The 25,537-nt window shown below is 40.6% G+C and overlaps 1 protein-coding gene across 2 annotated transcripts; it reads left to right on the top strand.

Annotated features, from left to right (window-relative positions):
* Positions 1 to 134: 134 nt before the first annotated feature.
* asb7 (ankyrin repeat and SOCS box containing 7) lies at positions 135 to 22,679 on the top strand. 2 transcript variants are annotated; one of them, XM_033626754.2, is made up of 5 exons: positions 135 to 364; positions 2,715 to 2,832; positions 4,891 to 5,102; positions 6,943 to 7,548; positions 16,643 to 22,679. In XM_033626754.2, the coding sequence occupies exons 2-5, from the start codon at positions 2,795 to 2,797 to the stop codon at positions 16,780 to 16,782; spliced, it is 996 nt and encodes a 331-aa protein (XP_033482645.1). In that variant the 5' UTR covers positions 135 to 364; positions 2,715 to 2,794; the 3' UTR covers positions 16,783 to 22,679. The 2 variants fall into 2 exon arrangements, with proteins under 2 accessions (XP_033482645.1, XP_033482654.1); XM_033626763.2 differs by lacking the exon at positions 135 to 364 and having other exon boundaries at positions 4,849 to 5,102.
* The last annotated feature ends 2,858 nt before the right edge of the window (positions 22,680 to 25,537 follow it).

The raw sequence follows: 25,537 nt of genomic DNA, 5'->3' as shown, positions 1-25,537 counted from the left end.
CTTGCTAATATTGCATAAGAGATTAGTTTTCCTGTTTTTTGAATTATACTGTTTGCAGTTGGTTTGGAGTTGAGAGAATGATGCTTTTATTCTGAAAGATCGGAAGCGGAAATCACAATGTTTTTGCTGCCGGGGCCAAACTGATGTGCTCACAGAGAGACTTTGTTGTTAAAACGGATTGTACAACAGCGAAATGATGCTCAGCATTGCTGAGACTGACGTTTAGTGAAGTTTTAACGCACAGTTTTGCAGATACGTGATGGATTTGAGCTGAAAGCGACATAAATATGCATCTTTGATAACTCCAATTCCTCCTGACTGGAAGCTGATTGGCTAAGTTATCCCTCGGCTCCGCGTCTGTCAAGTATGTGAAGTGTTTTTAGTATCAAAGCTGTTGTGTTTGTCACTACATATGTAGAATTAACTTTAATATCGGTGCACACAGTGTGCCGGGGGTTTATCTGTAACCACCGTTACAAGTAACGGTAGAAAAGTCAACAGAAGCTAGCGAGCTAGCGCTAGTGAGTTTGTTAGCTTGCTGGCTAGCCTTCGTTAGCTAACATAAATACAGCCTTAAATCAGGTGTTTGTCGAAGTATGTCGCAGGTATTATATTTTCTGCAATGTGTGAAACGAACTGTTTTCATCTGCCTGATTGGTTTCATCGGTTTTCATTAGTTACCGTCATTGTTTACTTGTACGTGGTTTGTATTGTTGGTCATGTTAGCAGGTAAAGCCTTTCTATTGTCCATTGTTTTTCATCAAACGGTGAAGCTAACTAACAAGTATGTGTTCACCCGGAGGTGCTGCACAGTCTCACGCCTTGGTACCATGTTTAGTCATTTGTTTTAATTATAAGGCGTTAGCTCATTTTAAACCTAAGCTATTTTTGTTAGCTAGTTGTGCATTTGAGACATGAATTTCATTTGACACTCCTGTCATTCAGCGTTGCTATTGTTGTTGCTAGCGGTGGTAGTTTATCCATAACAAATCCATAATATTTGATTGGGTTTATCAATAAAGATTATTAAACGGTCATGTCACCCATTTTTGAGAATTGGGACAAATCATGTCCCACTAAAAAACATCAAAACCTATCAACATCGTTTCGTTTCTGTGGTGAAATGTTATTTCTCAATGATTTTTATGTATGAAAAATGTGATTTTTTTTTTTTTTTTAATATTTTGATCTGCTTTAGTTTTTTAAACTAATTAACTCGCCTGAAAACACACTTTCCTAAATAAGAATTCAACTCAACTTTATTTACATAGCACCTTTCATACAAACATGCAGCCTAAAGTGCTTCATGTGGCAAAACTGGAATGACACAGACACAATTTAAAGGATAACACAAAAAAATAAAGTTTAGCAAGACTACAAAATTACAACAATAAGTCAACAAAATATTAAAAAAGCAAACCAAACAAATGAGAACAAACTTACCAACAAAGACAATTAAAAGTCCATAGAAAAAAAAATAGAAAATAAATAAATAAAATAAACTAGAGGGATAAAATCAGGTAAAAACCAATGGTTAAAACTTAAAAATGAGTACTGCAATGTTACTTCACATTAACAAACCAGATTAAAAAGATACACAGAGTCCTTTCTAATATCCAGAGGCAGTGACGTCCACAGTTAAGAAGCATAAAAACAGAAAGTGCTTTCCCCAGGACTTTTATGGGACACATAAATGGACATTTATGGGTCGACTGGAACTTAAAATGATAGAAAATCTCTGATCTGTGGAGGTGAAGGTTATTTAAAGCTTTATAAACAAGTAAAAGAACTTTAAAATCAGTTCTGAAAGATACAGGTAGCCAGTGTAGTGACTTAATTCACAACTTCAAACAATTAAAAATGTGTTAAAAGCTTTAAAAATGTAAAACTAACAGTAGGTACTGATAACATCGATGTAAAGGTGTACTGCTATATTCATCTTTGTTTTAAGATATGTTTTTTGTGAAAATGTTGGCCCTTTCAACCTTTGAACCCTGGAACAACATCACTTTCCTTGTGCTGCTTTCAGACGCCTTTTGCAAGTATTAGATGTGTCTCAGTTTTTTGTCACCTCCAGATTTCTTTTACTGATAAACTATGTTTAAGCAGTAAAAAATGGTTAGCTTAAATCTAAGAACTCCGGTCTCACTGTCTGGTTTCCAGAAAAGCAGGAATGCCGCTCAAGTAGTGATAAGCTTTACATTTTTTTGATAAATTTGGAAAATAATATTGCTATCGGTGTGCTAAATCAGGTGTGTCTTAACTACAACATGTCAATTCTGTAGCTCTTCAAAATCAAAAATGAATAAGAATTATGGTTTAAAAATGTGTGTTTTGATGAGCATTGAGAGAACCTTGAAAAATAAAATGGCTCCTCACTACAACTGCAGTGAATTTAATAAATATAGAACTTTTTTTGTCAATTTGGAAAGATGCTAGATCAGTCAGGTCTTAACCTCTGACATCCACTATCAATGCTATTCAAGAAAAAAAATCACTGGGAGGTTAGCCCTTTACAATGTTAATAGCCATGACTTCATTCTTTTAAAATATATTCCATCAACCTTGAATTGAAGAGTAAAAATCAGAACCCCCTAAAAGTAAGACTTTGTCCCACTTCTCAAGAATAAGTGATTTATTTCAGTGTTTCCAGCTTCCTACACTTTTTTCCTGACTTTCTAAAAACGACTATGTTTTGCACGTGTCTGTTGCAGGAACACCAGCTGAAGACAGAGTGTCGTCCTCTCTCAGCCTTCTGACAGTGCAGCTGTATATTTACAGGTGCAGCTCCGATATGACGAAGAGAAGCCCGTCTCTTCAGCTTGTCAAAAGGTACACAGTCCTCTTATTTAAGAGTGGTCAATTAAAGAAGTTCAAATACTTCAATAAAAAACAGTAATTTCACCCAGCGAAACAAGTAGTTGAGCTTCTCAGGTCTGTTGCTCGGTCAGTAGCTTAAAGTCGGAGTTAAACCTGTGTGGTCTGGAACAACATCATGTGGTCCTTAGCTGTGTCCTCAGAACCCATGATTTAATATGCATCTATGATTCTGGGCCTGGGTGTACTCTAAAATGTAGCCCAGACAGCTTCTACGTGAAGGTGTCCCATTTGCCTCATTTCAATTCTGACTGAGGAAAGAGTTACAAACTGAAGAGGTCAATGCCTAACCACCCTGTTTGAACTATCTCAGCAGCACGAGACTAATATCTGCAGACATGAAGTCAGTTTGTCAGTAATGTCGGCAGGTGCCACTTAAAGTCACACAGGGAACAAATCTAATGTAGCGTAAGTCCAATTTCTGCTAAAGCTGAGAGCAAATGCTCTATGATATGGTTCATGTTTTTACAATTAGAGGCTGACACATTTTTTGTGATAGTTGAGGTGTAACCAGACAGAATTATAACACAAAGTGCATATTGTTCCATATCTCCAAATCTTTCAGCAGTTGTTAATACTGTACACCAGAAAATCAGAAAACTGAAATCTGCTTGTGCTGAATGTTTTCTAAATCACAGCCGAGCTTATTGATTGCAAAGCAACAGAGCAAACAAATCCCTTTTGTAATAAATACAGAGTTCTCACTGTCATGAAATTACTGGAAAAGTTAGGAAATTAAAACTATTTTCCAGGCCTGGAAATGATTTGGAATTTACAGAATGTTTTGAATAGACAGTGTTTCAGCTATTGTTTTAAATCATGTCCAACATTGTGCAAAATACATTCCTTCATTACTAATTTAAAATCTATTGCTGCATTGTGTGATTGTTGAAACATCACTGGTATCTCAAGATACACACACTGCTGTGTACAGCTAGTTGGCGGCAGGAATGTGTGACGTGCAAGTAAAGTTAGCAAGCGTGAGCAGTTTGCTTATCCACCAAAACCCACTAACATTTTGGTGCGGAGTGGAATAGAGGTCAAATTTAGTTGTGGGAAAATAAAGTGTACGTACCTGTCCATATTTGGAAATGCTCCCTACTAAAAATTGTTTGTTGTCAAAGAGGTGTCGAGGCAGGGTATTTTTTCAACTACTTAAAGTCACGGGAATGGTGTAAAATGTAATGTAAAAGTTTTGAAAATTGGTTGGTAAAAATGTGTGGGAACCATTAACTCGTTTTGTTTTTTCATCGTCTAATTTACGGTGTGTCATTTTATGTTTTTTCTATTATTACCAACGTAAATAAATAATTTGCCACCTTCACACACTCTAATTTTCATTTGCATATTCAGTGAAATACTCACATTGTAGGTCCAGGTTGTGGTAAAAGAGATCTGCATCAGTTGTTTAAGGTGGACAAAACAGAGTAGAGTATATAAGTGTGTAAAGATGCCATCTAATATTATGTCTGTGATACGGCTTGAATAATTAGTTGATTAGTTAGTTGAAAGAAAATTAAACACCAACTATTTTGACAGCTGATTAAATGTTTCAGTCATTTTTAAAGCTAAAATTTGCTTTTTAAATGTGAGAATTTGCTGCTTTATTTTGTCATTTACAAAAGTAAATGATGAGTGTTTGGGTTTCGGACTGTTGGTGGGACAAAAGAAGCAATTTGAAGACATCACTTTGGGCTCTGGGAAATTGGGCTGAGAATTTTTCAAATCAACAGATAAATTGTGAAAATAATCAGCAGACTAATCAAAAATCTACAAGGTGTGCATTAGACCATGTTAAATTCCAGTTGAAATAAAACTGACATACACGTGAAACACATTCATAATTTTGGATGGTAGAACATTTTCGTAGCGTAGCAGTCAGGTCGATCAATGATCTGCAGCTGAATCAGAAATGTACCCACCCAGTTCCCCAAAGACATACAGAATGTGTTCATGGGTTTTTCCGAACAGAGGTTAGGTACAGATGAACATTCCCATTCCGAAATGTGACAGGATGCTGAACCATCACTGCAGAAGGAACCCTGAGCTTCATGAGGAGCTGCAGATCCAGGCTGCAGTGGCAGCGGGCGATGTCTGCACTGTCAGGAGAATGCTGGAGCAGGGATACTCACCTAAGATCCGCGACGCGAACGGCTGGACACTTCTCCACTTCTCTGCTGCCAAAGGAAAAGAGAGATGTGTTCGAGTGTTTCTAGAGCATGGAGGTCAGACGCTTTGTCTTTTTCTTTTTGTCCTGCTGTTCTAGTTGGCTTCATTTGGTGGTTAACAACGTGCTATGATAGATCTGAACACTAGAGGTCGTTATTTTACTGGAAGAGAGGACCTTTCACTCACCTCTGTGTTAGTTGAAAGCCACTGAAGTTTAAGAGTATAAAACATGATGTCACATGTATTAGGTCATTTATCTGGTACAGGGAGGGGCCCATTACGTTTACATACATGCCTTACATCTACAGAAAATGTGATGGAGAATAATCTGTTTTATAAATCTGTATATGTTCGTGTAAAAAAGTTGCACAAAACATTAAAATACAACTATGGCCTTTACATTTGGGGTTTATTTCCTTAACCAACAGACTCAGTGTGCAAAGGCCTTAATAGCAATATATCAGAGCTTTCAGAAGAAGTTTCCTTTAGCTATGAATATCCATATTTGTGCACACACCTTAAAGTAAACTGTGGGTCCCTTTTTATATTAGTGAATGGATTCCCTCTATTTCATCTCACTTTGTGAGCTCAGAGAAATCTTAAAACCTTCAGAAAATACTTCACCTGCAAAATGACCATTTGTTTATCAGTTAGTCACAGTGTGAAAATGCATGTGTTCGGGAACAACCGAGCATACGATTGGATATATGAGATATAGATTATACTGTATGAGTTGTGTGAGAGTTTATAAACAGGTGTTTTGATGTAGTTTTGCTGTTGTTAAATGAAGTCTCCATTTACTTTAAACCTTTGAACCCTGAGCAACTTGGTGCGATTTCTTTCAGAAACTTGGTGAGAAAAAGAAATGTCCCACAAACTGCTAAAAAAAAAAAGATGTAGAAAGTTGTTTTACAAAAAAAAAAAACTTGGGGAAAAAAGAAAGAGCTATGGAAAACTATATTTATAATTAATGTTATTACATTTTTAAATTATTATTATTATTAAATTATTAATTTTTCTTTGTTTTTTTTCCCTGATTTCTTGTTTTTAATTTTCTCTTTTTATTAATCTCTTGATTATTTTTCAGGTCATTTCTTCTTTTGTTGCTCATTACCTTCTTCTGATGTTTTTTAAAGAAATAAAGCCAATTTGCTCAGGTTTCAAAGGGTTAACTCATGAACAATGCTAATGCCTTTTTTGGATTCACCGTTGAACTTGGAAGCACTGGAGAAAAAAACAGTTTTCTCAGGAATATAACACAACACACACAGTGAGTCCTTAATATACATAATGTCGTTTTTGGGGTGATGTATTCCTTTAAAGTAAACCTTAAAGCTGAGTCAGTTTAGTTTTGGCTAGTTAGAGGCAAAAACTGTAATATCAAGCCTGACACATTACCACATAATAAAGTTGTTGTGGTTATAAAGACGTCACTTCTCTGGAATACTGTCCAGCTGCCAGTGATGAACTGTTTCTCCTCCACAAAATGATATGAAATGTCCTGGAAATGACTGTTGGTACCACTGTATAAACACTGATCTGTCTCTTGCTCGAAAGTCATGTAATCCATTTAAAATTGATCTAAACAGTTAAAGCAGGTTTAAAGGTTTCACACTCAGGGAACCAGTTGCCTGGTCATAATGTCTAGTTGTGTCTAAACTCCAGTGCACTGCATTTGTCAAGTGTAAAAGCTGACCTTTAGTGTAGTAGCTAGAGAGGACTGTACATTAAAACAATTCAGGTGAACGTGTGAAGATGTTTTTTGTGACAGATTAAAGTTTAGATGGACCGTAGAGTCCCCGCTGATCACCATTCATGTCACCCACAGCACAAAGCACATCTCCTGCTGTATTAACTTTCCTCTCCTTTCCACTCTTTCCACTCTCCTCTGTCCAGCCGATCCCACAGTGAAGGACTTTATTGGTGGCTTCACAGCTCTTCACTACGCTGCTATGCATGGCAGAGCCCGCATCGCCCGGCTGATGCTGGAATCGGAGTATCGCAGTGACATTATAAATGCAAAAAGCAACGATGGCTGGACGCCACTGCACGTGGCCGCCCACTACGGCCGAGACTCGTTTGTACGTCTCCTCCTCGAATTCAGGGCCGAGGTGGACCCGCTGAGTGACAAAGGGACCACACCACTACAGCTGGCCATCATTCGGGAGCGTTCCAGCTGCGTACGGATCCTCCTGGACCACAGTGCCAACATTGACATTCAAAATGGCTTCCTGTTGCGGTATGCCGTCATAAAAGGCAATCACTCGTACTGCCGCATGTTCCTGCAGAGGGGGGCGGACACTAATCTTGGACGTCTTGAGGACGGTCAGACGCCCCTGCACCTGTCTGCCCTCAGGGATGATGTGTTGTGCGCCCAGATGCTCTATGCGTACGGAGCTGATACCAACACCAGGAACTACGAGGGCCAGACGCCGGTAGCTGTGTCTGTTAGCATGTCTGGAATCAGCCGGCCCTGCCTGGACTTCCTACAGGAGGTCACAAGTGAGTCTCACACAGTCACATCACTCATCACACAAGCATGTCGTACAACCTGACATATCATCACTGTTCCCACCAGGTTAAATCAATTCAGCAACTAGTTATCATTCTTAACTAGTTGCTGATAAAAACTACTTTAAATGACAGAAACCGTCTTGGAAAAAAGTATTTAATGTGTACTTTGATTTTTGGTTTATAATAATAATAATAATGATAATACATTTTATTTATACAGCGCTTTTACAGCTCTCAAAGACGCTTTACATTTAAAACCAAAGAAAAGAAGTACATACATGTAAGTGCAAAGAGATAAACAGAAGACAAGGACAATATAAAACAACAAGGTGCAAAAGCATAGTGCAAAAACAAAGAAAAGGAGGGCACATGAGGAACCGAGAATGAAAAGCTAATGTTAAAGGTTAAAAACGGATTTGAAAAGGTGGGTTTTGAAGAGTGATTTGAAGGTGGATGGATTTGGACAGTCACGGATGTGTATAGGGAGGGTGTTCCAGAGGGAGGGGGCGGCTATGGAGAAGGCTCTGTCACCCCAGGTTCGGAGCTTGGTCCTGTGTGGAGGAGAGAGGAGGTTTTTGTCGGATGATCGAGTGTGGTGGTGGAGCATGTCCGTGAGGTAGGAGGGGGCCTGGCTGTGGAGGACTTTGTGGGTGAGGAGGAGGATCTTGAAACTGATTCTGTACGGGACAGGGATCCAGTGTAGGTTTTGCAGGACAGGGGTTATATGTTCACGGGAGCTGGTGTGGGTGAGGAGGCGGGCAGCAGAGTTTTGGATGTACTGAAGTTTGTTGAGGACTTTGGATGATGAGCCGTAGAGGATGCTGTTGCAGTAGTCCAGTCTTGAGGTGATGAAAGCATGGATGAGAGTTTCAGTGGCAGAGAACGAGAGTAATGGACGGAGACGAGCAATATTTCTAAGGTGAAAGAAGGCAGTTTGGGCGAGGCGGCTGATGTGATGTTCAAATGAGAGGTTATTGTCAAAGATGATACCAAGGTTGCGGATGAATGGGGAGGGAGAGAGGGTGGTGTTGTCAATGCTGAGGGTGAAGTTTTGTGTTGCTGTAGAGAAGGATTTTGGGCCGATGAGTATTATTTCAGATTTGTCACAGTTGAGTTTGAGGAAGTTGGCCTGCAGCCATGATTGGAGTTCAGTCAGACAGTTGGTGAGGGTAGAGCGGGTGGCCGGGGTGATGGATTTTGTGGATATGTAGATTTGGATGTCATCAGCGTAGCAGTGGAAATGGAGACCATGACGACGGATGATGGAACCAAGGGGGAGTAGGTAGATGATGAAAAGGAGAGGACCAAGCACCGAGCCCTGAGGGACACCTTGAAGCAGGGGGACGGTGGCAGAGGTGCAGTTGTTGACATGGATGAACTGATGTCTGTCGGTGAGGTATGATTTGAGCCAGGAGAGAGCAGAGCCAGTGATGTTGAGGGAAGTTTGTAGGCGGGACAGCAGAGTGGTGTGGTTGATGGTGTCAAAGGCAGCAGTGAGGTCGAGGAGGATGAGTATGTTGAGGTGGCCAGAGTCGGCAGAGAGGAGGAGGTCGTTAGTGATTTTGAGGAGGGAGATTTCGGTACTGTGTTGAGGGCAGAATCCGGATTGAAATGGTTCATATAGTTCATGAGAGCGGAGGTGGGTTTTGATTTGGGAGGTGACAACACGTTCCAGAATTTTTGACAGAAAGGGAAGTTTCGAGATGGGGCGGAAATTTGAGATGACGTCAGGGTCCAGGCCGGGTTTTTTGAGGATGGGGGGTGACAGCGGCCAGTTTCAGGGATTTAGGGATAGAGCCAGAGGTGAGGGAGGAGTTAATGATTGTAATGATGAGTGGGGAGATAGTTGGGAGGCAGGCTTTGATAATGGAGGATGGTATGGGGTCCAGGACGGAAGTGGAGCTTTTCATCTTGGAGATGATGGGGAGGAGATCCAGGGGGGAGACAGGGGTGAAGTGTGACAGCGGTGTAGATGGTTTCGATCTTTGATTGAAAAAATGCCAGGAAGGAGTTGCATTTGTCAGTTGTCATGCCAGAGAGGGTGTTGTCACAGGGTTTGAGGAGTTCATTGACGGTGGAAAAGAGAGTCTTGGGGTTATTGGAGCCAGAGTGAATGAGTTGTGAGTAGTAGTTGGACCAGGTGGCAGTGAGGGCGTCTTTGTAGTTTGAAAGGTGGTCTGTATAGGCATGGAGATGGCCTGTGAGGCTGGTTTTCTTGTAAAGTCTTTCAAGCTGGCGCTTACGGGTTTTCATGTGACGGAGTTCACATGACCAGTACATGACCTGTACTGCAGCCAGCCACCAGGTGGCGGTCGAGATGTTTCGGCTTCACTTTTGGGCAGCTGTCATGGCGTCAATCTTTATGTTCAGTCTATGGCTGGTATTAATGTTTTTGTCCCACAAACTGCCTGGTCCCCAGATAGCTAGCTGTTAGCAGATGACATGTACACTCATGCATTGTTGTGGTGTGAAGTTGTTTGGATGAATGGTTTTCGAGAAGCTCAATCTGACCGTTCAGGGCAGGCATGTTTTAAACCGGCACCGCACTAGTGAAAAGAAATCTGTGAGTATGGATGGGGTGTCGAAAAGTATCCCAAGTTTAGGACAAAAAGTGATGGAGCCTTTTATTGTAAGATGAGAGGAGGAAAAAGTCGAGAAATGTAAAGAGTGAAAGAGGGCTGCTTGCCAGCACAAGGTTCTAATGACTACTGTTCAGTCAGAGAACAATCCCAGGGTGGAGGAACAGGAGAGCACATTACCTGAAGCATTATGATTTACAGGGAACAATGGCTGCATTCCTCCGCTGCCCCCTGCACTTTATATCAAAGATATCAAAGAGCTGTGCACTGATTCAGACAAGCCCTTTCAGAGACTCCAAACCCTCAGCCAGATCACATATCTGCTGGGTTATTGATTACACCTCTGCCTCCTGGATTAACTCATATGCCATGAAAGGCTTGTCCCACAGTATGACAGGCGCACAGCTCCTTTTAACCGCTGCACATGTCAAAGACTGCACCATGCACAACTGCGCTCATACAGAGATTACAACTTCAAGCAAAATCTCAGACATACTCCACCCAGAGAAAGTGTCACATAGATATTTGTGTCATCTTTGCCATTAAACTCCAGCTTTGTGATCTGCAGACTCCATGAATCATTAAAAAGGCACAATGCTGCCTCCTGTAGAGCGTGCAGTGATGACTCTGGCAGCCTGTCTGCCTGAGGCTACAATGATTGTATTAGCTGCATAATTCCTATTCTCTGGCTGTGGGGAACTGGGGGTGTTTTAACATACTGGTATTGACGATAATGGTGATATTTAAATGTGAAATATCATGTTAATAATTAGGGATGCGCCGAATATTCAGTAACCAAATATATTCGGCCGAATATTGCAAGAAAACACACATTCGGTATTTGGTGGAATAAGTTAAAAGCAAGGCCGAATAATAGTGGCGTGTTTTGATAACGCAATCAAACAGTGTGCCGTGACGGGCGGAGTAAAATGTTGGCAGTGTGGCGATCCGTCCGTCACCGCACTCGCATTTGCGACTAAAAATAGTTTTGTGCTAGCAAAATAAATCATTCAGCACGCTGTGCGAGCAGCCTACAGATTTCAACCAGCAGCAGAAACGAAAGGCGAATCCCACCGATTGTGGGTTGAACGGGGGTCACAGACACAGACAGTAATATATTCCTGTCAAATACGGCGGCCATCGGCTTACTGGCGACGGACAAGTCGGCTCCAATAATATCCTCTTCTTGGCGTCATGACTGCCCAAAAGTACCTGAACAGCCGAGCCAGCCGAACACAGGTATGTGACGTGTCAGAGGAGAAAGGAGCCGTTCACGGCCCACAAACCTCACCGCGCTTTAGGGACTGTTCATTACTTATGAAGGGACTGTTCTTTACTTATGAAGGGACTGTTCTTTACTTGTCAGGGGAGGAGGGTGGCTGGTTGATTCTTATTTTATTTATTTATTTTATTTTGATCCCCCCTATGTTCATCACTCATTGATGCTGTTTTTGAAGTATGAATAAGTCAATAAGTAATTTATTCCATTGAAATATCATTGATGTATTATAGATAAGTGATTTATTTTTTTATAAATGACAAAAGGCACATCTGCCTCATTTTCACTGTGGTATCGTGATACTACTCAGAACCATGATATTTTCATTGGTATCGTACAGAGGGTCCCAATATTGGTACCCTGACAACACTTATCTGGAGGGGGTTCATCTGCAAAAACTAATGAAAAACTTAATAATACACATATGATAATATTGTGTAAATTATCCAGTGCCTCTGAAATCATTTACGTTTTTTTTTTTTTACGTTCATGCTGTCTCTCCCCACCCTTCCTCTAAGCCTGACAAAATCTACTTACCGTACAGTTTATGGACTTGACATTGATCATTTTGCTGACCTCAGTATTGTCCGTTGTGTTTACTTGAGAACATCACCAATATTTTATCACAGTGGTTCCCAAGTGGTCCATGTACGGGGTCCAGATTTCTCTTTAGTCATTATTTTAAGTCCACACAGTTTAATATATTCAACAACTTGCGTTTGGCCATCAAGCTAGTTTACTGTCTCTGCTAAGTAGCTGTCTGTTAGTCACTCACTCTACAGGAGGAGACATAGCCCTTCAAAATAAAAGCACTGTGCTGCAAATTCACTGTACTTCAAAATAAAGTGTGTTTTTTGTACAAACTTGACACTTTCTTGAGCCACATGCTGTCCATTCAGAATGGACCTGCGACCCACTTTTGGACTGTGACCCACCAGTTGGGAACCACTGTTTTAGCCAGTGTGATGCCTGAATAAACAACATAAACCATCATAACCCTTGGGCGCAGCGATTCTTCCTTTTTTTTCCCTTTTACCCCAGCCAACTTTTGCAGTTCACAGAAAAATAAAAGGACACTTCAAATACAACACAGTGGAGTTTACTGGTAGCCTGCAGCTGCACTTTTGGAGTGAAAGACAGTCGTGATAGTCGTTAGCTTGCTGACCCCTGGTAACAAGCCAAAATGTCAGTCGTTTGTATTTTTACCCTCCAACAACTTCATCCTCCACTCCGTAAATCCACCAGTAAACAGCCTGGATTATGGAGGTAACTGCAGTGTCCCCAAAGCTTTGCTAAACTTGTCTATTAGTCGCAAGAGGCATCACTTAGTTTTGGTTTTGTCGGCCAAAATTTGTATTAAGTCTCAAGCTGAGTAATTTTGGGCTTCTCCTCTAGAGGTACTACAGTTTGATATATACTTTCTCACATTAACAGGTGTTAGATACTTCTTTAAAAATAGGTTTAATATTTGTTCATATTTCAATTCCAGTGTTTGAATATTCTTCTTGAAAGTTCATTGTTCCTTGAAAGGGTGTATTTGTGTTATTATCAGGGTGTTGGGTCCTTAACAAGTCTTAAAATGTCTTAAATTCAATTTTAAAACAATGAGCCCTTAAAAGTCATTAAATAGTCTTAAATTTGAATTTGTGAGGTCTTAACTGCTACAAGAATTTTAACTTATTTCATTTATACATCTTTTAATTTATTTTGTGAAAAGGAGTCAAGCCTTTCTTTGTAAAAGTCCACATTTCTAACGTTACAAATCTTTTAAAAACTGTACCTTTTGGCAAAATGTAGATCAACTTAACTCACTCTAATAACCATATTCATACATAACACTCATCTCTGCACATATATACCACTTACCTGCGATGCTTAAATAAGTTAAAACATGATTTGTCTAAAAAAAAAAAAAAACCTGTCCTAAATTTGGTGAAAAGGTGTCTTGATAGGGTCTTAAAATGACAACAACATCGTTTATCACAATTATTTCTGGGAAAATGTATCACCCAACAAAAGTACTTATCGTGACAAGTTAAATTTCATCTTAATATTTTTTTCCTGCGCTGTTCAGCTGTGTTGGTGTTTCACATCAGGACCGACAGCACTGCTACCACCTCCTGAAAGTACCTGGAACTTTAATTTAATGTCACCTTCTGCCCACATTTATGGAAACACAAACAAAACCTGTCATGTGACAATATTTAGATGTTGTGTTATGTTTTCCGAGCTTCCTGCAGTGAAAAAGGCATCATTGTAGCCATCGTGGTTTTTGGGTTTTGTGGCCAAATAGGTCATGAATTCATAGAACAATAAACAGTAATAAACATTGAACACATTTATCAAAGTATTCTCTATATTTTCAGACAGTTTGATGTTTATATCGATGGATCACTTTAATCAGATCATAAAAGTGTATATTTTCCCAGATGTGCTGCTATTGAGGATGTTATGTTATGTTTTATCCACCTATCACAGCGTATTGGTGTTTGTCGTGGTGGAGGGAGGGAAATGTCCATAGCGGAGGAGTCACTGTACCCACATCAGACTGATAACACCCCCCCACACACACATCACTTCCTGGAATCAGGGGGATTTTCCCAACTCTTTGCATCCAGCTGATAACAGAGTGGATACTGGGTGATTTGGGATGCTGATTAATGCCTGTGGAAGGCTTTGGGAAAACCATACGGCTGAGAGAGGAACATTTGAGCTTGATGGTGGATATACAGCATTAAGATGTTGAGACACCCCTCGGTAACAGTGTCTTTTTTTTGTTAGTACCACTAGAACATGCCAAAGTCAGACTTTTTTATGATGGGGCTTTAATGCTTTTAATTTTCCATATACTGAAACTCATCTTTTTAAACCATCTGTGTTTGAAATGCTGGGCTGTTAGTTTTCATCATGCAAAAAAACCCATTGACCAAATTTTTTCCATCATGTGAATAATTATTTGTTGAGGAAGTTAGGACTGAGAGAGGGGAGGTGATCACACATCTCTCTGTGTTTAACTTTGAAGACAAACCTTTTAGAAACATGAATTTGTTCCAGTAACTTCGGTGTAGACGCAGCTGCGAGTTGTACCACTGATAGCAATTTTGATATTCAAGGGTTTGAAAATGTGATAAGGATTTGTCTGCTGATGTTCATATTTTCAACAGAAAACCGTTTTTGATATTAAAGAGTTGTGATAAAGATATGTACCGAGAAGGGTATTCTGCTCGCCTAATATTTTCTCTAATATCATCAGTTAGCTAATCTGACATTAGCTAAGGGCGTAACGTGTCTCAGTTTTAAATTTTTGAGACACTTAAAGCTATAGTGCGTAACTTCTACAGGTCCATAAATGTCCGTTTCACCCAAGCCACTACTAGAGGAGATGACACAATGCTGATTAAGCCGATCAGCTCCTCTAACATCTCGCAGTATTTTTCAATATATATCATTTTTAGTATGCGTGTCGACCGGCGACATTCCCGCGCTGGTGCACAGGAAATGCTTCCTCACAACAAGAAGGGAGGGGGAGGAAGAGCGGAGAGTGTCATAGCAAGAGGTAGAGCGCAGGTAGAAAGAGAAAGCAGCATGGCGGAGAAGCGGCCGAGACACGGTTCAGAAGTGGATCCTACCACAAATGCAAGTGTTACTCTGTGTACGGTGTGTGGCGACTGGCAAGTGTTACTCTGTGTACACAATGTGTGGCGAGTGTTACTCTGTGTACATGGAAGTGCCGCCGGCTTATTAGTTGTAATAACGCATTATCCGCTGGGAGGTGACAGAAGTTACGCACTATAGCTTTAAATTTCTCTGGTGAAAATCAGATCAAGTCATTGTTTTTTAAGTCTCAAATCACTGCACTCAACCGAGTAATCATATATTAAATTACATTTGTTGGAAGCTCTTGTGTCTTCGTCAGAGACTGAAAAAATAATGGACATAGTTACCGTGACATCACCAATTGGTTTGTGGACTCCAGTTTTGAAGCCTCGAGTCCGGTATATTGGTCATCGCTGTCTTTTTGTTTTGGAGTCAGAAGTGACCATATTTGAACGAGAAGTTGGAGCTGTGGAGGAGCGAGGGGGGGATCTGACTCACAGACTGTAGCAACACCTCACAGACAGACTGATGCATAAAGCGGCCTGCCCTTAATTATGCATACCTTAAGTAGGGATAGACCGATATGGATTTTTTAGGGCCGATGCCGATACCGATTTTTTTCCATCACCCTTAGCTGATGACCGATTATGGACTGCCGATTTTCTTGAGCCGATATTTGGGGCTGATGCTGCTTTTACTCCCTCAATTTACATCAAAAATATGACACAATGATAACAAATATTACAGGTCTCAAGTTTAAAATAAGAAACATTTATTGAACAGTAAAAAATACTAAAATAAGATGGAAAGTTGAGGTAGAACAGGTAGAATATTATTATTATTATTATTATACAGTCAAATAAAAAAAAAGAGTTCAGTGCTCTTAAATCTTCCAGTAATGTCTTTATAAAATAAACAAATATTTAAGCTGAAGCATAAATAAAACAACAACTACTGTACACAGTAGGATTCGCTGCATGTGCGCTGCAGGGTCTTCCGGCAACACAGAGCTGCCCGTGGATGCCTGTCTGTAAATCATGCCAGGGAACCCACGCGCGTATCAGCCGATGCCGATACAAGTAAAAAACTCAAATATCGGCCCGATATATCGGCCGGCCGATGTATCCTTAACCTTAAGTCTGAATAAAATGTAAACAGTGAGTTGTGTAAAAATTCACCTCTGTATCGCTGTCATGAATGTTGTAATTAGCTACAGAGATTAAAAATAGTTTTATATCAAGCTATAAACATTTCACTTTCTGCTGTAAAGTTGGCCTTTTTAAATATGAGTGTCTATGACTGACCTGCCTCTGGAGCCAGCCTCAAGTGGCCATTAGAGGAACTGCAGTTTTTGGCACTTTTGTGTTGTAATTTTTGACCCGCGTGTTTTGCACACTGCAATTACGTTTTTTAAAAAGTAATAATTAAGGTGTAAAATGACCCCAACACTGACACATTTACACACTTATCTTCTTGTTATTAACCAGCCATCATAAATCCCAGTACCCACTTATCTGCAATAAGCTAAAATCAGAGGATAAATTTCCCCCTCGATGTCTCAGTCAGGTATACTGATTAGCTCAGGAGTAATTCCAATGTGTTCTAACTGTCTCTGTTCTTCTTTCAGGACAACCTCGGACTCTACAAGACTTGTGTCGAATAAAAATCCGTAACTGCATTGGCCTTCAAAGCTTGAAATTGTTGGAGGATCTACCGATCGCAAAGGTCATGAAAGACTATTTAAAACATAAGTTTGACAACGTGTGAAGGCAACAACAGCAACAACAGAAGAGGAGACGGTGACTAAAAAACTCTTATCATTTATAAAGACTATGCAATCACTGTGCTCCTCGTCTGGAAGAAATGTCCACAGCTCTGTTGTGTACACCCGTAAGGATAGCTAGTCCAGTTTGGTCGTCCAGTTCAAGAGTCCTCCGCTCCTCTTCCCCATTTCAGCCTTTTTTTTTTAACGGTTACAGCAGCAGCTGAAGAGTGGAAATAAATCCATCTCATGTGAGCAACGGTTGTGGGAAAAAGAAAACCTCATTTGACAGATAGCATTGTTACCATTTATGTTCTCACTGAACAAATATGCATGTCCCAGACCCCCCCTTTTTTTTTTTAAACTCAACTAAAACAAAGTAAATTGATGCGATAATGATGATCCTTTCTGACTTAAAATCAGCAAAGTGTTGAGCTACCTGGTCAATGATGGCTTTAAAGAAACCCACTCCAAAAGATACTCTCTGATTTTGTTTTCGCACCCAATTAGTGAGTGTTGTTACCCAAATAACCTGGTTCCAAACCTCTAAGTCACCATCCACATCTCCAAATTGTTCAATGATTACAAATCAGATAGCACTTGTGTTGTGCCACTGACAACTAGAGAAACAAATAGAGAAACAGTTGACCAATCAGAGCTAGTTAGCTATGTAGGAAGAGAGAAGCAGTGTCACTTTGTGCAGTGTGAGATGTGGACAGTTGGTCCGCAGAGACTGCAGTCACCACAACATGTAAAATAATACTCTAATATCATGAAAACAAGCTCACTACAATTAAGAGCAACCAAAGAAAAATGTCCGACCTGCCAAAGATTCATCTTATCGTCCAACATTGAGATAGTTGATTGTTCAGACAGTTAATCATGCGTCTGGCCTAAATTGAGCCCCAATGTTCAAGGGATGGTTTGGATTTTTTCTGAGTGGGGTTCTCATCCATAGTCAGTGTATTACATCCAGTAGATGTCAGTAAGCACGCCCCCAGTTTGGAGAAGCAGGCTGGAGTTCAACACAGAAGCTAAGTAATGTGCTGCTGTGGCAGGGGACAGCAGCAAAATGGATTTTAGCCTCCTAAAAAAGACACTATGAATTTAAGTGTACGCTGTATTGACAGTATTTTGTCTGCTTTACCTTTCTGTCAGACAGCCCGTTCTGATGGGGAAGCCTTTAACAGTTTCAGTTCCCATCTGTGCTCTCTTGCTGATCACAGGAGCTGCTGGTCCACAGCTGCCTCAATCAGTTAGTTAGTTTGTGTTATTGTGTGACTTGTAGATCCGAACAAACCCTTTTAAACACTGAAGTGACACAGTAACACAAACAAACTAAGTGATGCAGCGGTAGAGCAGCAGCTCCTGTGCTCAGTTAAATCACTGGTTCTCTCAGTGGAGTCTGGGTTTGATGAGAACAATAATGGCTCCATTTCCTCATCGGAAAGCACTGTCTGACACAAAGGTAAAGCAGTGAAAATGTTTTTTTCTGCTGCTCCCTTCCACAGCAGTACATTTCCTAGCTTCCATGTCCGACTTCAAGCTCTCAGAACTGGAGGCGTGCAGAGTAAAGGCACACTGAGCCCGAAACTTTCGTCCATCATAAAAAATTTTCAGAAGAGGTTTCTGTGTTTTTTGCATCTGTCAGAGCCTTTAGAGAAGTTTGACCAAAATTCAGTGAAGAAAACGTGGCGGCGGGTCACAGCTGTGAAAAGACAAAGGAACGTGGTGCACAGAATCACATCATAACTTAGATAGCTACTTTCAGCAGGTCAGATAGAAATATTCAGGTGGATGATTATGATGAGTGGAGGATGTGGACTGCACACAGAGTGTGGAGGACAGCTCTGCCCCCTCATGCAGCTGTGGTGCCAAATGAAAAACAGGGAGTGAGTGATGTCAGTCAGACAGGTAACTCCAGTGGAGAGAAGCAAAGGAGGAAAGGAAGGTGTTAGATAAAACACATCAGAATCAGTGTGCGAGGTTTCTGTGTGTAATCTTTTTTTTTTTTAGGATGATGGATTAAAAAAACGGACTCAGCGTGTAAAGGCCTCGACATCTACTGTATGTGACAGACTGACTGTGTAGACGTACCTCACACAGCCCCACTTCAAAAGACCCAAACTATCCCTTTAAATTCTAAAATCAGCTGGGGGGAATAGGTCGTTAGAAGTGGGAGGAATGAAATGAAGCGAAATTCAAGTTTGATTATCAGGCTACAAAATGTCTTCCTAGCTCACTGCTGATACTTAAGAATTGACCTGATTTTAAAACATCAACACTACACTGAGAGAACACTTTGAGTTTTAGGGCTGCCGCTGGGTGCTGTAACAAAATCAGGGAGTATATCTTTAAAAAAAATCATATACAGGATCAGATTTTCTCAAACATTGCTCACACGTTTGTTCTTCTTTTGATGTGCAAAAATAACTTGCACGGATAATTTTTATTTTATAAGGACACCAATAAGAATATGTCATGCATTTGAAATGATTTTGGAATTTAAGTTTGATTTAAGTAATTATTTGATACTACCAGAGTGATCTTTGGTGATCGACTATAAATCAATCAATTTCTACACTATATGTAGTACATTTCAGTTTGGAGTAAATGCACTGTGATGGAATTATGTTCTGAAAGCATCACATTTACTCTCTGAAGCAGCTGTTGATAATAATAAGGTCTGTTTTGGATAACACTGACACAATCGTTAGAAGCTACAGTCAATGTAAATATGTTATGTACAACAGATATTTTTGTAGAATTTATTTAAGCAATGATCTCTGGTATTCTCAATGTATTTAAAGTTTGGAAAGTATTGTGATCTGTTTGGTGTGACTCAAGTATTTTTACTTTTATGTGTGTCTGAGTTCTCTGTTGTACAAGAAATAATTTGGAATCAATATTTAATTTTTACGGCAGACATGTTGGGTGCTTTCTTACAATTCATCATCTCTTGCAGGTAACTCTGTCATGGAGATTATACTGTGAATTTTTAATTTTGACAGTTCAAAATAAAATGTAGGATTTGGGGTCTAAATAACGCCAACACCACAGGAAATATTTTTTCTCTTTGTCTCTGCATGTGTTTAAAATTTGTAGTGAAATTATGTGGCACCTGAAGTTGGTTTTCCTAAAATGTTGTATTCACGAGTTCATTCTAACATCTGCATTAACATGTCAGTGTCATTTTATATTTAAATTAGCAGGGTTGTCTGCAAGTTACTTTAAACAAGACTAACAGGCAGTGAATGGGTTACTATACAAACATGGGATTTGAATGTGAAGGTCAACGAAGATGACAACCTGTGTCCAGTTTCAGGGGCTGCATCCGTCAAAATCTGCCTTTCAAATCTGAATCCAGTGCAACAGATTGACAGGACCAGTTTAAGTTTTAAAGGCTTCCCCAAATCTTTTCCCTGAACATGAAGGACACTGTCAGTGTGTCCTCTGTGTTCCCACACACCCCATTAACACTAATTTATACTCCCTTTATGTACGAAAATAGATACGTCTGTTTCAAACATTCTAAACATCACTGCTCTGATAGTGCCATGCGTCATTTATGTTGGCATTGATACAGCCAATAGATGGTACTAGAGGGCCGAGTTAAAAGTTAAACACGACAACAAACAAGGCAACAGCTGTGATGTCAGGCAGGTGGTTCAGCAAAAGTGAAAGCTAGCCTGTAGCAAGACAATAGAAATCACTGAAATCACCAAAGATTTCTACACAGTTAGACAATTTAGCAGTCATCTGAAGTTTGGTGGAAACGTGATCCCAGGCCCAGCTTTGCTTGTGGTTGTCCTTTTAAGTTGCTAGCACCATATCTCTGGGTGTTCAGACACAAATATTATCAGCTCCTCCGTCGTTTCTTCTTTCTGCTCCTGCGACCCCCGCTGTCTAACCGGCCAAAGCCCAGTGGCAACCACCAGAAGTTCAACGTGGTGAACAATGTGCAGCAACCCCTTTGCAGCCCGACCGCCATGTTTGAAACGGCTTCCCTTCTACTTCCACTTCCACTTAATGACTAGATGCACCAACCATACAGCAGTGTGAGGGCCTGTATATATGACACGTCTTTAACCACCAGGAAAATGTCAGGTCAGGCGCTGGGCACTCTTCGGGGCTGCATTTTTTTTTTCGCCCTCATATTCTTTATTTTCAGTGTAGATGTTGATGCTCACAAGCCTGTTTTTCAAGGCCCAATGGCTGCACCCTAAGACAAACTGTTCAGCTTTTAGAATGCAGCATGTGCTCCACATGTCATGTGACAAAAACCAACCGGTCATAGCCGACAGATATCTTTGGCTTCTTTTGTAAATATCAGTCTGATAAATACGGAAAAGCTGCAGTGTTGTAGTGCTGCAGTCTAGCTGTTGCGCGCAGAGCTGATCTTCCAGACGTGTGTGTGTAGGCCTGTTGTCCGAGGACTAAAATGATCAACTTTTCCGTGTTCATCACAGACTGATATTTACTGAAGACGGTAAAGATATCTGTTGGCTGTGATTGGTTGTTCCTTGTCACATAACGTGGTGCATGCTGTTGAAGTTGAACTCAGTTTATCTCAGGGCACAGCCGCTGCGCCCTGACAAATAGACACTCAGAAACACGTGCACTACGGCAGTGTCACCCTGGCATTTGAGCACGCCTGCTGGGTGTCTGAATTGAAAAATTTGAGGGCGCAAAAAATGCGGCACGTGTGGCCCGTGAAAGAGAGCTTGCTGAACATAGTGAACCCACCAGCGGGGGTAGGATTGGTAGCACCCTCCCATAAATACAGTCATGTACCCTGGTGAAATTTCAGAAAGATGTGAAAAATTAGACACCGCTCAGGCCTACCATGCATGCTTGCATGAGACAAACAAATAGGGGACCAAATTCTGACATACCAACCAATCAGAATACAGCACGAAATGACACAGAAAACAGCGTCCAACGCATTGTAAGTGCCCATAAACATACATAACTACCACATTAGCGAGCGCTGTCTAATCTGTGTTCAGTGCTACTTTATACTGAATTGTTTTCTTTAAGTATCAACGCTAAGGCTGAAGGTTTTTTTTTTTTTTTTGCTGCATTTTGAAAAAATGATTTCGGTAGATTTCATATCTTTGCTTGCACATCTTACCTTTTTACATCTAGATTCAGCAAAGCTTCATTGTACAATCTGACAACCAAGATTTTATGTGCGATTGCTGTTTTCCCCTTTATGAGTGTAGGGTGTCTTCAGGTGCACAGGTGCAGCCCAGTAACTCTCAGTCTTCCCAATGACACACTTTAAGGCTGTATCCTCTAAAAAAGGCAGTTGCTGAAATGAAACTAATCCAGTGAGTGTTTGTTTAAATAGCCAATATGATTATGAGTTTTGTAATGTTTGTATATGGCCTGGGTTTTTAATTATTGGTCCTGAGGTAGTTTTATTAACGTCTTAAATCAAATTGATTTGACTGTAATTCTTCAGATGATCTTAAATAGCTAAAGTCTGGATGCAGCCCCGTCTCTTTCAGCTCACTACTCGTGTTGATAATGCCGTGGTCACACGTGAGAATAAAAACTGAAGGTTATATCATCATGTTAGGATGTCCTCCACCACATCTCAGTTCGGTTTTATGCGCCATGCTGTCCATCTTCCTGATTCTGGATTTGATACGATGCCATTTTGCAGCAGTAGTTTTGTATCGCGTGTGAATGAGTTTGTCATCCAGCGACTGCCTTCTCCTATCAGTTCCTCAGCAGACTTTGGTCGTCACAGTCAGGGAAACACTTCATACATGTCTTATGTGGCTATCAAATGGCTGTAAGTCTTCCACACCATTAACTACTGAATGTACAGAATATGCAGATTTTCAAACGTAAAAAAAAAACAAAATGTGTGAATAAACTGAAGTTAACGTTTCGAGGTTTGTCGGCTGTTTTGTTTCTTTTGTGTGTGTTGGATTTACTGTGAGAGCTTTAAGAGGAAGGAGATGACAGGCTGGTCCTTTTTGATAGCAGCTGTTCTTTTTAATTTGCGTACTTATTAGAGGTCAGAATCTGAGTTTTATACAAGATGCAATCACTGAATGCAACAGATCGTTCCTAGCACTATTAATAACACTGTACTCACCATCTTAATATCAGATCACCAAAAAGAAGTCAGACAGAAACACGAGCAGTCACATGGTTAAACATATTTGAAAAAAAAAAAGAAGGTAATTCATTTTTATTACTGAAACTACTAGTCATACAGATCCATCATAGTTTACAGACCTAGTTCCTGCAACTCAATCCCATGTTTACAAAACGTACAACGCTAACATTTTCTTCTGGGATGGACTGGGCTGCTTCCTGCCTGTGTCCCTCTAGTGGTTGTGGATTTGCACAAACAGTTTTCCTTCATTTAGTTTTAGTAGTATCACTGTGCTGGTACAGTAGAGATACAGCATGCATCTTTTTTGTGGTTTTGTGTCTTTTTGAGATAATTCTGTCTTTATTTTGGTTGTTTTGATGTTTGGTCATGGACTGTCTTTGTCAACATACGACGTCCAAGGTACCCTGGGTGTGTTGGTTGTGGACGTTCTGGGAAGCGTCAACTTCAGCCTGTTACATGCATTGTCTGTTTTCAAAATACACTTCTGTTTTCACAGGAACTGTACAGTTTGCATACAGTCTCTTTCAAAATAAAAGCACTACATCGGTACACTGCAAATTAGGGGTGTAACGGTACACAAAAATCACGGTTCGGTACGTACCTCGGTACACAAGTCACGGTTCAGTTTTTTTCGGTACAGTAGTGAAAAAAAATAGACAACTATTAAATATCTTTTACTTATTGGTAACCTTATTAAAACATAGCACCACAGCAGTTAACTCTTTTTACACAATTTTTGAATGAAACAAATATATATAAAATCCTGCTTTTTCACATTGTTTGAATGAAAATAGAAGTATAAATTTCTGCTTAAACAGTTTTACTCAGTTAAAATAAAAAGTATAGTGCAGCTGGTCAGCTTTAAAGCCTGCTCAGATTCAGTTTTACTAGGAACTTACTTAGCTTTCCCACTTTGTTAAAGTGCAGTAAACAAAACATGCTTATATCTGAAGTGCAGCTTAAACAATTTTACTCAGCTCCAATGGCGTTGGTTATTTCTTTAGCGCCATGGTCAGGGAAACGCTCTTTCTTTTTAAACGACGACGATATCGTAGTTTGCACCAGATTGCTTTTTCTAGTTGTGCCGGTTAACGTTCAAACTCGGGTGGTGTCGCTTTAGATGTGTTAGCATGTTAGACGTGTTTCCAAGTACATATCCAACCGCTGTTCTGCAGTGTCGGCACACTGCTTTTGTCTGTTTATTTCCATCTTCGTATTTTACCCTGAAACCAAAGTGTTCCCAAACGGAGGACTTAAGGTTTGCGGGTGGGTCTTCAGGTTCGTCAGGCTCACTTGCCATGTTGTCAAAATGCGAGAATGCGCTGCACAAAGTGAAAGCGTAGATTTACGGTTGGACTCGGTCCGTCACTCAATTATGTCCGTCGGGGAACTAGATATTTTAAATGGTTCGGTTTGCAAAAACGGAATTAAAATAAAACAAAATAAAATAATATCCTACGCCCAATAATTTGGTACAGGGTTGTGCCGAACCGAAAGTCGCGTACCGAACGGTTCGACACAAATACATGTACCGTTACGGCCCTACTGCAAATTGATGTTTTTTTCCCTTTTCCAACAAATGCAGGTGGTTACGTGTAGTCAACACATGCACATTGTTGGTTTTAGGAAAAAACAGGGTTTGGTTTTACAATCTTATGAGAAGCAAACACCTGGGTGGACGTCTGTGGTTGCTTAGTCTGAGTGGGCGGAAGTTCGCTGCATAGATCAGCCTCTCATTGGGCAGAACAAGCCACCCGCTGAAGTCCCGCCCTACCACCTCCGGTTGTGTAGCAGTTTTCAACCGTTTTCAACACGTCCTTTACTAACTTTTGCGGTGTTTGACCTTGCAGGGATGTAGCCATTTTTCTGCCATGGTTCGCGTCCTGTAGGCGATATTTTTGTGGGCGTGTTACACCAAAATCTGTCTCCCCCCGACAATATTTTTGCAAGCGCACCGTTGCTGTGGCACCGCCCAGAACGATTGTGATTGGTTGAAAGAAATCCAATCTTAAAGTGAGAGTCGGCCCAGCCAGACCTTTCTTTTCTTGAGAAAGGTCTGGTGAGCGAGACTAGTGGTTGCTTGACCAATCCACCACCCCTTCTGCCCGTCCCACTCTGACTTTTCGCCCCCTTATCTTACGGTGTTGTCTCACCACGTTTCCCCCTGACACCGCTGGGTGCCGTTACACTATAACTGCGAGCAGCTGCGTATCATGCTGACGTGAAAGGACGGCTTTTTCGTCGATGTCTGATGCCGGAAGTTACTGACAAAGCAGCGCTATTCAACGACTTTGGAGTGAGACCAGGTTGGGTCATTACATGTGACAATGTTTGAGCAACTTTTTGCGAGGGAAGGTCAGGGGGCCACTGGCCTGTCCCTGGTAGGCCTGTTCAGGTATCCATTCATGCATCTAGAGAGACACACATCTGTTAATGAGTTTGTTGTGTCTGAACATCATTCTGTGTGGCGTGTACACTACAACGTCCTCCACAATCTGCTCAAGGCTCAACTATTCCGCTTATTCATCCTCATAACATCATGTAATCAGCTCAGCCTCTCTGTCCCACTATAACCACTGGATTCCGTAGTTCTTCTAGTTTCATGTGATACCAGTAACTAGCTT

This window comes from Epinephelus lanceolatus, chromosome 2 (genome assembly GCF_041903045.1).
Source record: "Epinephelus lanceolatus isolate andai-2023 chromosome 2, ASM4190304v1, whole genome shotgun sequence".
NCBI lineage: Eukaryota > Metazoa > Chordata > Actinopteri > Perciformes > Serranidae > Epinephelus > Epinephelus lanceolatus.
This window is presented reverse-complemented; position numbering and strand designations above follow the sequence as displayed.